The sequence below is a fragment of the Lipotes vexillifer genome, unplaced genomic scaffold (assembly GCF_000442215.2).
Source record: "Lipotes vexillifer unplaced genomic scaffold, Lipotes_vexillifer_v1.1 scaffold69, whole genome shotgun sequence".
NCBI lineage: Eukaryota > Metazoa > Chordata > Mammalia > Artiodactyla > Lipotidae > Lipotes > Lipotes vexillifer.
The window spans coordinates 1,765,162-1,781,351 of record NW_006790942.1 but is presented as its reverse complement, the minus strand read 5'-3'; the positions used below and the strand labels follow the sequence as shown (position 1 = coordinate 1,781,351).

The 16,190-nt window shown below is 42.2% G+C and overlaps 1 protein-coding gene across 1 annotated transcript in view; it reads right to left on the bottom strand.

The window, feature by feature from the left end:
- Positions 1 to 16,190, bottom strand: part of SNTG1 (syntrophin gamma 1) — a 212,999-nt gene that overhangs the window by 107,055 nt on the left and 89,754 nt on the right. Inside the window, exon 10 of the mRNA XM_007464017.1 lies at positions 7,344 to 7,473. Coding sequence (XP_007464079.1) covers positions 7,344 to 7,473 — 130 coding nt within the window. The remainder of the gene's footprint in view (positions 1 to 7,343; positions 7,474 to 16,190) is intronic.

Sequence of the window (16,190 nt, the reverse complement as noted above, 5' to 3'; positions counted from 1 at the left end):
CCCGAGCCCGTGTCCCCTGCATCGGCAGGCGGACTCCCAACCACTGCGCCACCAGGGAAGCCCTATGAACTGTATTTTAAGGAATAATATTCACTTTGAATGCTGGGGGGGAATGATAATATGTGTCCCTCTTTTTCTTTGAAAACCTTTAATTGAATGTTAATGATGGAAACCCCTTAAAGGAAGTCTAGTTATTGCAGGTCTGTTAAACTGAGAATAATTACACAACTGGTTCTAATAAAGATATGTTTCGATTTAATTTATTAAAAATAAAATTTGGAGTAACAGGAGCGTCCATTTGTTTTAAGTATTACTCTTATTTTTTAATTCCTTAATTTTGTATATTCAATTTTAGCATCACCAACTGTATCCAGAAACCAAAGCAGTAATGTTGTCTTTTGACATTCTCTTTAGACAAAAAGAAAAATACATAAGATATTCAAATATTCTTTTAAAATATTTTTCTCTTCCTGCATTAAACGTCTTTAGGGATTTTTTTCCAATTAAATGTTTAAAGATAAGTGATGGGCTTACATTTAAACAATTGTTATCCTAATTCTATTACACTTTCACTTTTGCAACCTCATGTGCATGTCAAGTTTGATGAGTGATGTGCTCTCAGGATGGGTGCTGCAGGACCCTGCTCACAAGGTATATTTTCCCATGAAAATTAGTTTTGAAGATTTATCCAAGGAAACAATTCTTATGGAAACAAGAAATGGTCCCCCAATTTCCTTAGAGATTCGTGGCCAGTGTTAGTTAGCAGATGTGTAAGGACCCAGAGAGATCTTTATTCCGTAGATATAAGTCCTCCCGATGATACATGATGTTAGTGTGGGTGCATCACGGCAATATATCCAATCTGAAGCTGTTGATAAAACTGCCTTCACCAGGAAAGGGAAGAATCAGAAATGATTTCTGCCTCAGGAGCCCACACTTCAGCTCAATTTTTTCATCCATTTTTCTCAGACTATGGATTCTACGCCCTGGCCACCTTGGTTATTCCCCAGGCCCATGGGTACAATGTAATTGCCTGCCTTGCTGCTTTTAAAAACCTATCAATTAAGAGTCCATCAGGATGACCACCCAATGTTATACCCAAGTGAACTTTCTTATTTTTTCTAGTACCAGAACTTTTCAATTTTACCTGTCGCCATCCTTACGATTAGCATGTATATGGTATATATCATACATAGTATATATAATACACACACACACCATCTTACTGTGAATTAGAAGCCTAAAAGCTAACAGTAGGTTGCAGCCATTTACAAATGTCTAGCTCTTTGCTCAGAGCTAACTTATTCTTCCATGAATTCACTGAACTCCAGAAATAACTGTATGTCAGACGTGAAGGGATGCCAAGGGTACCAGATCCCTGTCCTCAGGAACCCTCTGGTAGAGTTGTTGGCCAAACAGGCATGTCTTTGGCATGAGTGTTAGAGCAGGTCGCACATGTGAGCAGCGGGGACCCTGGCCGGAGGCGGGGTGTGCAGGCAGCGGGGACCCTGGGCCGTAGGCAGTGATGGGATGTGTTTTATCGGCCAGTGTTGGACACAGGTGGAGAGAATAGGTCCATCATTGCCAAATTATTAGTCAGGCTTCCTAAGGAGGGGAACGTGCAGTGTTTACAGTAAGAATCCAGCCTGGATCCTCGGGAGAGGCCTGCAGCTGCCCCTGCTCCCTCGGGTCTGGCTGTTAAGCTCAGTTTCCGAAGACGGCAGTTCTAAGAAACGCTCCATGGAGCCACTGCAAACTCCCAGTGATTTCTCGCGTGACATCCTGGGGCCTTTCACCTGCGTACTTAGCTCTTCTCTCCCGCACGACGTCCGCTCCTGGGGGGGAACGTGGACTGCTCGGTGCCCTTGGTCGCACCTCCTGAGAAGCAGAGCCCGAAGAGGATGTACAGTCCTCAGGAGGCAAGAGTCATAGGTGAAGGGAAGGGAGGCCGGCAGCAGAAAGCAGGCATCAGCTGGTGAGCGGTCCGTGTGCCCGAGCTGCCCAGGGCTTCTCATCAAACGCTGTCGGTTGCTCACCAGGTGTGACCTGCCTTCAGAGCCTCGTGCAGTCACTGTGTTTCCAGATGGTTCACCCAGTGAGCAAGGGGGAGTCCTCTGTTAGCCTGCTTCCTTCTGCCACCCAAGTTGCACTGGACAAGGTATGCCCCGGGGGAGGAATTACCCCACGTTCCCGTGGAGCTTCCGTCGGCCTGGGAGCAGCTGTGGGCCCAGGACAGTCAGCTCCTGTCACTATGATTACGACCAAGGCCACGTGGAAGTCCAGGCCTGGGCAGGGGTGGCAGAAGGGTGGGTGTGTCGGGGCAAGGGTCCCTGTGCGGCGCCTGTGGCTTTGAGGCCCCTGGAACTGGGAATGCCCAGCCGGAAGAAGAGAAAGAATGAGGCCCAAAGGGGAGTCGGGGCCGGGGCCAGGCGGGTAGAGCCCAACCGGACCAGGGCTGGCACGGAAGCTGTCAGTAAAGCTGCCTGTTTGCTTATGACCGTGCTTTATAGTTAACATCAAGGCAGACGTTCTGGATTGAGCAAGTAAATATCAGCTAATATTCTCCAATATCAAGAATTCTTTAAGAACTTTAACTGTTGGTGAGTAGTTTTCTGAGACACAGGGTAGGTTGGCTAGTTTACATATGCACACAACAGAATGGCCAGCTCGTCCTTGCCTTTCTTCTGATTTGATTTACTGACTCTGCCATTGTCTGATTTCACCCTCTGTAACGCATTTTTGGTTGACATCTGCATGTGTGAAGTTTGCATTTTGGTGTGTGAGGAGAAGCAAGGCAGAAAACAACACACTGCACTAAAGTGCATCTGAGGACTCAGAAAAATCCGCAGCTATAAAAAGGAAGAAAAAGTCTCCTTAAGTGACACCCATGCCTGTCAGAACCACACGCTGCCACCTCTGATCACAGACTTCAGTTGCTGTTCGGTAGATCTCCTTTCTGCTGGGCTTTGTTTCGTCGTGACTCTCAATTCACCTACAAGCCGTCGAGTCTTTCTAACGCGGGGACACAACAGAAGTTGCTTCTTCAGCTTCCCACAGCCGACGGTGTTATGGAAAAAAATTCCCTTTTTTCAACTTGCAAGTGTTTGCCATCTAAAAGAGCAGAACTCTATGGATTAAATATGACTCCCAAATAATGTTTTTTGCTCCTGCAGGTAAATGGGTAAAATATAGGAAGATGGCTGAAATACATCCTGCAGGAACTCAAATGACTGATGAAATGTGTGTGTGTGTGTGTGTGTGTGTGTGTGTGTGTGTGTGTGTGTGAATCCCGAAGGACTGTGATCAATCCACAAAAAGCACAGGGGTGTTGGTTGTTCATGCATTATTTTTAGAATTAATATGTTTTTGGTATTAAGCAGTGTAGTAGATATTGTTGGTTATCTGACTCAGAAGCCATTCACAATCTTCTCTTCTTGGTTCTCCCACTACAAACACTAGAAAAGGCAGAGATTAGCCCCCCCACTCTCCAGCCACCCGCCCCTCAGAATCGTCATGGGGCCGAGTTCAGGAGAAGTGAGCATTATTAGTCCACTAAAGGGTTTCTGGGAAATTTTCTCTCATCTTGATGAAAGGGGAGAGATGTAGCTGGTGCTACTTATACTTCTCCCCTTTCTTTCCTGTTCTGAACACTGAAGTGATGTTTGGAGCTATTGCAGCCCTTATGTCACCATCAGGGGGCAAACATAAGGTAAAAGCCAACACTCTAAAGGTAGAGGATAGTAGTAGCAGTGATGTGTGTAGGCAGAGGATGGGTTCTGGGTGGATGGTGGTTTCCAGCAGATGCCCGCATCCACAATTCTTCTCATTTGGGGAAAAACCCAACTCTTTACTCTATCAGTATTTAGGGTTTCTCTAGTTTGTCATCGGAAGCACTCTCAGTTGATACAAACATTTGGGGAAAAGAGTCTATTCTCTTTCACATAATAAAATATGAATTATGTATTTTGAAAATCTCATATATGCCATCATTCTTATTTAAGATCACAGTAATTTTCATTGAACCACTAAGAATAGAAGCATTGGGACTTCCCTGGTGGTCCAGTGGTAAAGAATCAGCTTGCAATGCAGGGGACATGGGTTCGATCCCTGGTCGGGGAACTAAGATCCCAAGTGCCTTATGGCAACTAAGCCCGCGTGCGCGCGCCACAATTACTGAGCTCATTCGCCTCAACTAGAGCCCGCGTGCCACAAACTACAGAGCCCATGCACCCTGGAGCCTGTGCGCCACAACTAGAGAGAGAAAGCCCGCATGCCACAACTAGAGAGATGCCCGCGCACCACAGTGAAGATCCTGTGCACCACCACAAGTATCCTGCATGCCGCAACTAAGACCCCACACAGCCAAAAATAAACAAAATAAATACATAAACAATAAATCAATCTTTTAAAAAAGAATAGAGGCATATTACATATACATATATATTTATATCTGTCTGCGCGTGTGCGCGCGCACACACACACACACACACAAGTGATACATTTCAAGCAGCGTACTCCATTCCAATAAAGGAAATGCATGCATAGGATATATATGGAAGAATTTAGACTAGAAGAGATCCCTTTATGTTAGTAGGTAACCTTAGTAGAAATGTTGCATGAAATTCTCTCTGCTTATCATCCAGGGTTGATTTTAGTGCTGGAGCGGTAAAGAGTGGCTGGAAAGGTTAGATACATGAAATGCTTGCTGAAAGAGAGCTTTGTCTTTTATTGTCTTCCGTCTGTCTCTTTTAAAGATGAGGGAACTGAGGGGTAGATCTGTGGCTGCCAGAAATATAGCTGCTTAATGGTCTAGTCACTACTAGACATTTAACTCATCTTGTCCCGTTTTATCAACATTGTTATCCAAACAACCATCTTTCAGAAGATGAAGAATCTTAAATGACAACTGGACAAAACAAAGATGTGCAACCTCACATACAATAAGCAAGTCGATACGGCCATTTATTGGTGGTTTATGGATTAAATAATTTAATTTAGAGTGCAGCTGGAGAGAAGAAAAAGTGCAAATGTTTCAGCATCGTTTAAGGGCCAGGATGTCTAAAGCACTTTTTCATTTAACCCTCACAGTGGCTGGAGCTAACAGTGACCGCTGACGAAGGGGACCACGAAGCCCAGTCCCAGAGCTGGTGAGTAGAGACCAAGGCTCCACGCCGAGTCCCTGACACTGCAGCCATGCTTTCCCCATGGCAGCCATGCCTCTGCAAAAACATCAGCTTAAATTCCCTTTGATCAAACAGGAGCGTGTTCGGAGCTATGCTTCCATCTTCCTTCACTTTCTTCTTGCCCTTTATCCCTCCCCCTTTCTGTGGTATTTGAAGGCTCCCAGCCCTGCCCGGCCCACTGAGGCACTGAGACACACAGACCCTTCCCACTCCAAAGACAGTCCCGGTTCAGGTGGCTTTAGCTCAGCAATGATGATGACTTTTCTTGTGATATTCTTACAAATGAGTTATTTTGAAAGGGTCTAGGGATTCAAATAATATTGTAGGCTGCTTTGCACATGGACAAACTAATAATACAAATATTAGGTTGTTTTCTCTTATATGTAAGTGCATTTCATGGTTATTCCGAAAAAGTTAAATGTGAAAGAGTAAAAGTATGATTTTCAAATTAAACCATGAGATTTAGATTAAGTGAAAAAAATTCAATAGATTTATTTTGAAGATAAATAGGTGCTATATTCGTTTTCTATTACTGAAATAATAAATTACCACAAACAGTGCTTTAAAAGAAACACTAATCCGTGATCCTGCAGTTCTGTAGGTCAGCAGCCTCAGTGGGCCTCGCTGGGATGAGATCAGGGTGAGGGCAGGGTGGTCTCTGTCCGGGGCGGCAGTGTCCGCTCGTCTTGGGCAGCTTCTCCTGGCCTCCTGCCCTCTTGGGGTCCTGGTCCCTCCCCATCCTCAGAGCCAGCAGTGTCAGCCCTCCCCCTCCCCATGCTGCCATCTCCCTACTCCTCTCGTTTTCCTACTTCGTCCACTTGTAAAGACTCTAGTGATTACACTGGACCCTCCCGGATAATCCAGGCTAATATCTCCGGGGCACATCTGGTTTGGGCGAGAGTGTCCACCCAAGATTCAGTCTCTGCTGATCTGGTTGGTGTCATCATATTGGAATCACAGAAAAGGACAAGAGGTTTCAGACTGACAAAAAACCCCACAAAACCCAAGGCAAAAAAACAATGCAATTATATTTGCTGTCTGAAAACATTTTTCTAGATCGTTGAATATAAAGGTTAAAAATATTCTGACAAAACTAAGTTTTCAACATGAAACACACAGAAATACGGGAAAGCAAAAGGAGAAGATATTCTCATGTCCACATCAGGGATTACACATTCCTCATATTTTTCTTAAATATTAAAAGAGCCCCAGCCTAAATATTTATCAGGATTATGCTGGTTTAAACTTATTCCCAGGAAATAAATAATGCATCAAACATTTTTTTCAACTTAAGTTTACAAATAATTCAATAGTTTTGTAGTAGCTTAAATAAATAAAAACTGTACAGTGACACAGATCAAATACCATGCATGAAGGCAAGAAGCAACCGGACCAGGGCACGAACCCGTGTCCCCTGCGTCGGCAGGCGGACTCTCAACCACTGCGCCACCAGGGAGGCCCTGACAAAACTATTTTGATTTTATTTTACCATTATCCAAGGTGGCACCAAACTAAACAATGGAAGATGACGCTTCAGAGAGACTCGCCTTAGAGCCGTGCTTGCGCAGAAGCCCGCTCACTTTACTTATACTACTCCCTTACCCCGTGGAAGCAGAGAGGTGGCAGGAGCCATGGGTTAGGGGGCTGGGTCCCAGCTAAAGCCTAAACCAGCTCCCGTACTTGAATAGATTTGTGAAGGTTAAGATTCATGGGTTGTAACAAACGGTACTTGCTTCAAGCTAATACTCTAAATTTGGGGGATCTCCAGAGGAACCAGAGGGAGAATTGGTGTAAAGATATCTAGATAGATGCATATATAGATAGATATAGACATAGATAGATGGATGATATATATAGATACAGATAATAGATATTTTAGCGCTCACATGCTAAATATCTATTTTCAGTTATTTAACTAATGTAGATGTTACAATGTTTGTGAATGGAAACTTAGGTGTCAATACTGTTGAGCTGATACATTGAACTAAAACTCTCAAGACAGAGTGATTTTCTTTAAACATTCCACAGTAGTTTTTATGATGGGTGTGCAGTGGTCCATTCTTAGAAGAACACCAAGCAGCTGATGAAAAGTTATGTATGTACTGAAGAAATTCACCAAGGCAGAGGAACCGGCCAGGAGCTCCCTGAATCACTACTTACGTTGTGCTTTGTGAGGCTGGAAATATTGGTCGCTACGGCATGCAGCCACTCGCCACAGTCCTCAGCAGAGAGGCACTGGATGATCCCACTGCAGACCCCGTCCACGGCAATGACTTGAAAAGCGTTCTGCCTGCGGAGATGTCAGAACAAATTAGATCAAAACATCGTCTCATTTGTCTGTTTGCGACTTGAAACAGTTATGTGTTCAAAAGCTCTTCTTTCAAACAACATAAATTCATATTTGCTTACTTCCCTTTTAAAAAAATCTGTTTTTAAATGGAACACTACAGAGGAACCCAGACAACACACAACTTTGAATGACTACAAAGCATCTTGAGATTCAGATACATTTGGAGAATCTTTGAGACGCATATCTAAGACATTTGAGCGGGATTCTTCCTCCAGTGTGCCGTAAACTTATACATAGATGTTTATCCATTATTTTGGCCACCATCAACTCCTCTTGACATTTTTCAATGCATTCCTGATGTACAGTGGAAAGATCGCACAAAAACCACACGCACAGATACCGAGCATCATATACAATCTTTTGCTGTCATGAGCTGAAGCACTTTGTCAGCTGTTAAGCCAGTTGTTCCTCATCTTCTCTAACTTGGTTTCGGACAAGAGGCTTGTAGTTCTCTAAATACTCACGCTTGAAATTTATGTGGATGTTCGCATTTCAATAACAACTAAACTTTCCTTAAAATGCCACTGCCACCCTAAATATCTCTATGGTCTTCTACTGAGTTTTTGTTGTCGTTAGAGAACATTCAGTGATGCCGTCCTAAATGGTCTGCAAAAGTGCTGTTGAGTTTAAAGCAGCTTCCTACAGCTTTCATTATTTAATTTTCTCCTCCTGTTTCAAGTTCTTGCATGTTTCAATACAAGCTTAATGGAGAGGAATGGATAAAAATCCCAAAATGAATGGAAAGTAGCCAAATGCCTCGTGGTGCAACATAATAAAGTGCACTCTGTTATGCACTTTAGAAAATGCACAAACTATCTTTAAATCCCAGCCATTCCTGAAGCAATAGAAAAATTGCGTAGTTCAGTATTCAAAATGCTATGTAAATAGTGTACATTTATATATTTTTCTCCAATTAAATTGCTTTTTTGTCTCTTCTGAATTTTGTAAGTAGGAGTTTGTGGATATTACACATGATTTCATTTCTGCAAACAAAGACACCCCAAGCGGCATTTCTCTGGCCCAGCTTCATCAGGAGGACTGTGTCACTCTCCTGTCCCATAAGACTGGTCCTGATTTCAGAACCGGACACGTGGCAGAGACTTCCACACCTACGGCTCTCTGCATCCACATTATTAATGTTTTCAGAGAAACTTGTTCCGATAGCCTTGACCAGCACTTTCAAACGATTACAGGGAAGTGTTCAAATATTCTTTTTTGTTTGCTCTTAAAAATACATGAAAAGCCTGAGACGGGACAACTATTGTCTGTCTCTTTGAAATAACGTTTTTTTTAATTTGTGACAAGAAAAAATATGCACAGCACAAAAAGAATACTGCAACTTCACGTGACTTTCTTAACTTTAATTTTGATATTCAAGAGTGAGTAAGACATTTAAAATATGCAGAGAGAAGCTCAACTATCCATGGAAGATGAGAACTAATTTGAGTTAGTAACATACATTTCTCTCTGCTCTCTGATTATCATAACCATTGCTTCACGCACCACAAATTAAAGCATGTCTTGAACATATTTGTACTCTCTGCTTTAAATGAATCATGGCAGCTGGATATTTTTAGCTGATTAGAGTTAATGCACTTAGAGGAAATCTGCAGTCTATGTAACCACACATGCTACACAGTCTCCACATGGAATAATTCGAAAGGACTAACCTTATATAAACCTAGGCTTATACACTAATATGTATCAATTTTTACATTCTGTTTCCACTTTTCAGGTTGATTTGTTGGAAACCCTTTCGTGAATATAAGTCAAGTATTTGAACAGTTTATTTGCTTACACACAACCTCTTACAAAATAAATCGGTCATAAAGATTATAGTCTGGGTTCTATTTCTGCCTCTGCTATTGAATAAATAAGAATATTGGCAAATTAGTCCACTTAGTTGCGCCTCAGTTTCCCCTAACAGAAAATGAGAAAAATACACTTCACAGATTTATGGAGTAACTGATGGGACCCCGATACTTTCACTAATCACTGAAGCTCCCTGAATGAGACATTAATGTGTGGTCTTGATGCAATATTTGAGGGAGTTTTGCAAGAATGTGTCACCCAGCACTTAGCAAGAACTGCAGTGCTGTGGCTGTATTTGCAGCTTTTAGAAAATGTAATTCTTTGAGTCAAGATAATCAGCAATCGTAAAGAAAAAAATTATTTGTTTTATCTTATTTGATCATATACTCTCTGAAATCAATAAACTACATTAGCCATTAAGTTAGTGTTGTAGTGCTGGGAAACATTAAACTTAACAATATTTGCAGTAGTCTTGAGGATTCTTAGACTAAATTGTGATTCTTTGCACACACACACACACACACACACACACACACACAGATACAAACACACACACACGGGCTGAAAAAGGCAGTGACTGACATGATTACAGTTGGAAAATCCGAACTTCTGAGCGCAGACTGTCCACTTTCTGCTTAGTATCATTTTTTCTATTTTTCTAAGGATTCTTGATCACAACTCTGGCAGCAAAACTTATTCTCAAATGTTGCTGAATTTCAGAGTAGTTTTATTCATTTAAAATACAAACCTAGTCGTTCTTTGTATGAGAAATAGATGGCTCACTAAAAATACTCATAAATAATTTTCAATATAACATGTGTTTACACGAAAACACATACATTTCTTATGACTACAACTGAGTTATTCATGTTTGACTCACTGTGCATCATAGGCCACGTGAAGGCACGTGTCGGAGATGCTGAATTTGTGAGGAGTGAGTCGGAGAAGGTATCTCAAGCGGGAGAAGTGAGAGCTGTAGAGACTCAACTACACAGGTTTGGAGTGGCTAGATGGACTTGTCCGGAAAGGGAGTGGGGACGTCATGGGGAAGCAGGCAGGCTCGGAGAAGGGTGTGAACATCCTGGAAGGAGCTGAGAGCCCACGGGACCCATGGCTGAACCTCCCTGGAGGCTTCCCATGGTCAGATTTGCGTGGAGTGGGCGGTCCTGTCACACCATGTAGGGTACCTGGCAGCTACGAGATGACGTGGGACCGAAATACACATGTGTTAGTGAGAGTGAAAATAAAACAGTGAGCTCACGGGATTTACAAAGGCGTTAGAAAGTCTGCGGGTCAGTGATTGCTTCCTTTCACAGAATATGAGGGAGCAGCCAGACTCCACATTGCTCCTGGGTTTTGGATCCAACTGGATGAATGGCTTAGACGCGGCAGAGGAGAGAAAGTGCACATTTTAGATGGGAGGTAGTTACTCCGGAACCAAAGAGCAGCGTGAAGGCGTGGGAGGTTGTGAGAAACAGGGGCTGTTTGGCTCGTTGCTGTCTGGGGCAGCGGTGAGTCATGAAGGTGGCAGTAAAGCAGAGCTTGATCAACGAGAGCTTTGCAAACCACGTGGCGGCATTTCCAACTAATCCCGAGTCTGGCAGGGCCGTGGGAACACCGACTCTTTGGAGTGAAAGGATCATATTGTATTTTATGATACAAATATGTTCTCTCTGTGGTGGATAAGAACGTGGAAAAATGTGAATGAAGGCAGGAGAGAAGCAAGGAGGGCGTCCCAGTACTCAGGAGGAACGTAAGATTGCGCCATGAGAGTGGTTCTCTGTGTGTAGGAAAGCACTGACTCAAGCAGTATTTGAAAAACGGGCCATTATTCTTGATCTGGTTATTAACAATTTGGGGAGATGATTAAGGAAGGGAAAAACTAAACCAACCAAACAAACCCGCTTGGGTTAATGATTCCAGCAAAGTGCTCTGTTTCTCAGAGTTCAGATCGTTTCTGCTCGTGATTCTACCTTGGGGCGCCATCTCATCACAGCTTTTATGGTTCAGGCTCAAAACCTGAACTGTTTGGCGAGGTTGTACAGAAGCTCTTCCAAACCATTTTGTTACCTATTTTCCAAAGCTGAAATTCACCAATCCGACACAAGCCCTGAACTTTTATTCAACAGAGGTTTTCCCCACTGTTCTCTTTGTCTGCAATGCCCTTCTGTCCCGCTTCAGTTAAAATCTGTAAGGTATTGCAAGTACCTTGATTTTATGCAGCTCTCCGACCTCTAATTTCTCTCTGTGTAAAATGAAGATGGCGACAATTGTCCTGCATACCTCACATTTTAAATACTTTTGTAATGAGAAGTTTTAGGTTTATAGCAACATTGAGGGCAAAGTATAGAGATTTCCCATAGACTTCCTGCCACACACACACACACACACACACACACACACACACACATACACACACACCCTCTCTGTTATCAACATCTCCCACAAGAGAGTTGCACTTTTGTTATAATTAATGAGCCTACATCGACAGGTCATATCACCCAAGGTCCATAGTTTAGATTAGGGTTTACTCATGGTGTCCCACATTTTATGGGTTTGGGCAAATATGTAATGACATATATCTATTATTATAACATAATCCAGAGTATTTTCACTCCCCCAAATATCTCTGCTCTGCCTCTTTGTCTCTCTCCACCTCCCAACTGCTGGCAACCACTGATGTTTTTACTGTCTCCATAGTTTCACCTTTTCCAGAAGGTCATATAGTTGGAATCAGTGTGTAGGATTCTCAGATTGGCTTCTTTCACTTAGTGACATGCATCTGTGGTTCTCCCATGTCTTTTCATGGCTCAGTAGTTCATTTCTTTTTAGGGCTGAATAATATTCTACTATCTGGGTGTACATAGTTTATTTATCCATCCCCCTACTGAAGGACATCTTACTTCCAAACATATACAAGGGGACACTGCATGGCTCACAGAGTAGGCGAAATCAACTAGGATCTTAATGTTATTTAGTTGAATATATTTTTTAAATCATCAGTTGTTCCGGCTCCACACAGAGCAGAGTCCTGGTGGACCTGCTGGCCTGTCTGTGAAGATGGAGGAAAGTCCATCCGTTCAGCGACTCCCAGTACATCTGCACAGCACCACCTGTGACAGAGCGACGGAAGAGCAAAGGCAGTGGTGCAGCCGACGGGGCCGCTGTGTCTCCTCCTTCCCCCTGGCTGCTAAGCACGAGCAGGAGACGCCTTGAGTTTTCTATCCCTTCCCCCATCACACTACGGGTGACATATCCTTACACACTGTTTCCCTTACTTTGCCGTCACTATCCTTCTCATAACAAACATTTTTTTCTCTCCAATTCACTCCAATAATTACTGTAGCCAAAGTCATCTTCAGCTCAATCTGTTTCTCAGTTTATTCAGTATTTCTGTTCTGTAGTTAATACCATCAACCACTTTCTTCTCCTTAATAACCTCCCCATTCTAATCCCCTGACTGCAATGTTCTGTCATATTTGGATGCTTCAGAACTGAAATGACACCTACTCTTCTAAATCGCTACTATACGATGAACATAAACTGTCTCACCACTGATAAAATAGCGTGATGTTCTAATTCAGCCTACACAGTGGTATATGACAGTAACACAACTTTGTTGCCATTAAATACGAGACGCATCACATCATCAGAGTTAAAATTATGGGCCTTGGCCAAACCAACCAGCACATAATATCCTAGATTTCGAACCAAGCTCAACAATTTTGTATATCTGTCATCTTGGGCCAATAACTTATCTTTTCTTTTTAATCCCCTGCTTCAGCTGCCACTGGACTGTGAGCTCCTTCACAGAAAGACGCAAACACAACACCTCCTACGTAGACATTAAATCAGTGCTTACTGAGCGAATGCGGGAACAATCTGACGTGCTGTGCGATCCACTCAGAATAGTGCTGTGTCTATAACTGCTTATTACTGTCATATTTACTGAGTGAAATTAATTCAATTGCTAAAGGCTGTTGATGTGTTGAGGTGCCATAAAAGTAAAAATGTAAGAAGTCATCTGGATTCATACAATTTCCTTTTTCTCATAAATTGCTTTAGCTAACCATTTTTAAATCATGTAACTACATAAATTTTTTAAAGTAAAAACAAAACAAAAGAAAACAAGTATACACATTAAAAATACCATTAGCAGAAATATTTCAAAAGTTCTTAAAGCAGAAGAAAAATAGAAACAAAAGAAAAAAAATAAAGAGAAACAGATTAAAGGTAGGATACATTTGAATAATAGCTGAAAATAATAAAATTTTAAGATACATACATAATTCAAATCTATCTATCTATAGCTATATATATATATATGCCCAAAGACAAGAAAGAAATAAAGGAATTAGCTATAGTGTTCTAAGTTTCTAGAATTTTCTGAAAGAGGCAAAATTAATAAATTGCATTAAACACTAATAAATCATGTATGGATGGTGCTATGGTCTGAGTGTTGGTGCCCCACCTCCTATTCATGTTTTGAAATCCTAGTGAGCAATGTGATGGTATTGAGAGGTGGGGCTTTGGGGACATGCTAGAACCATGGGGGGCAAGTTCTCATGAAATGGGGTTAGTGATTTATAAAAGAGCTTCCAGAGAGATCCCTGAGCCTTCCACCAAGTGAGGACAGAGTGAGAAGACACCAGATATGAACCAAGAAGGGGTGGGGGGGGCCTCATCAAAGGACTAGAACATGATTTAGGTGCCTTAAACTAGGACTTCCAGCATCCAGAACTGTGAGAAACAAATTTCTGTTGTTTATTGCTGTTATTATCTGCTGTATTTTGTTATAGCAGCCTGGAAGGACTAAGACATATGGTGTGACATTTAGGCAATAACTAAAACAAAATAAAAGAATGCATATAGGGCTTCCCTGGTGGCGCAGTGGTTGAGAGTCCGCCTGCCGATGCAGGGGACACGGGTTCGTGCCCCGGTCCGGGAGGATCCCACGTGCCACGGAGCGGCTGGGCCCGTGGACCATGGCAGCTGGGCCTGCGCGTCCGGAGCCTGTGCTCCACAACGGGAGAGGCCACAGCAGTGAGGGGCCCAGGAATATTAAAAAATAAAAATGTTTAATTATTTCAGAAAGTAAGAAAAAAGTTAAAGAAAATAGAATACAAAAACTAGTGTGTTGAGACAAAGGACTTTTTTCTTGAATATATATAAAACTCTCAAATCTCAGCAGTAAAAAAATAAATTAAAATAGATAAGCAAAGCCAATTACAAAATGGTCAAAAGACAAAAAGACATTTCACCAAAGAGGATTTCATGTGATAAATAAGCACATGAAAAGATGCTGAACATCACTAGGATATGCAAATTCAGGTCACAGTGATACATCACACCTATATCTTATACCTGTAAGAATGGTAAAGTAAAAAACAGCAACAACTCCCAATTCTGGCAAAGATCTAGAGAAACTGGATGGCTCATATCCTGCCGGTGGGAGTGCAAAACTGTACAGCCACCTACAAAACAATGTGTCTGTTTCTCAATAAACTAAACATGATGCTGTCACACAACCAAGTACTCGAGTTCTTGAACATTTACCTGAAGAAATGAAAACGCACATTCCCACAATAATCTATACAAAACGCTCATTGCATCTTTATTTAGAATTAACTGGAACAACCCAGGTGTCCTTTCAGGGATGAATGTTTAAAATGTGATACATCCATACTATCAGAATCCTATCAGAAATAAAAAGGGATAAACAACTGAAAAATGCTACTAGGAAGAATTACCAAAGAATTAAGCTGAGTGAGAAAATTCAATCCAATACAGTTACATAATGTAGGATTCCATTTACATAATGTTCTTAAAATGACAGAATAATTAGAGGTGAGGAACAGAGTAGGGAGTTGTCATGTGATGGGGAAGAGGGGTGCTGGCATTGGTTATAGACACAGGCGACAGGAGGGTTCTTGTGGTGATGGAACGCTTCCACCTTGTGCCTGGGTTGGTGGATATGAGAGCATGAGCATGTGATATAATTCTATAGAACTAAACATACAGACACAGACACACACACACACACACACACACACACACACACTCTCTCTCATACACTCAGGCATGTGAAATCTGAATGAATGAGTGGTGGATTTTGTCAATGTCAGTTTCCTAAATGGGGTGTTGTACTATAATTTTGCAAGATGTTACCATTTGGGAAAATGGGCAAAAAAAAATGTAATCTCTCTCTATTATTTCTACAACTTCATATGAATCTATAATTATCTCAAAACAAAAATTTTAATTTTAAGAAACAAGAACTAGAGCGTTGAATAGAAAGCAAATACTAAGATGGCAGATATAATCTCTGATATACCAGTGATTAAGTTAAAAGCAACTAGACTGGGCTTCCCTGGTGGCGCAGTGCTTGAGAGTCCGCCTGCCGATGCAGGAGACGCGGGTTCGTGCCCCGTTTCGGGAGGATCCCACATGCCGCGGAGCGGCTGGGCCCGTGAGCCATGGCCGCTGGGCCTGCGCGTCCGGAGCCTGTGCTCCGCAAATGGGAGAGGCCACAGCAGTGAGAGGCCCGCATAACGCAAGGACTCCCCCCTTCCCCCCAGCCCCTGACAACTACCATTCTACCCTTTGTCTCTGTGAATCTGACTATTCTAGGTGTCTCCTATAAGTGGGATCCTGCAGTTTTTTTATCTTTTTGTGACTAGCTTATTGCACTTAGCATAATGTTTTCAAAGTTTATCCATGTTGCAACATGTGTCAGAATTTCCTTCCTTTTTAAGGCAGAATGATATGCATGTATGTGTGTATGTGTGTATATATGTGTATGTGTGTGTGTGTGTGTGTGTGTGTGTGTATATATATATATATAT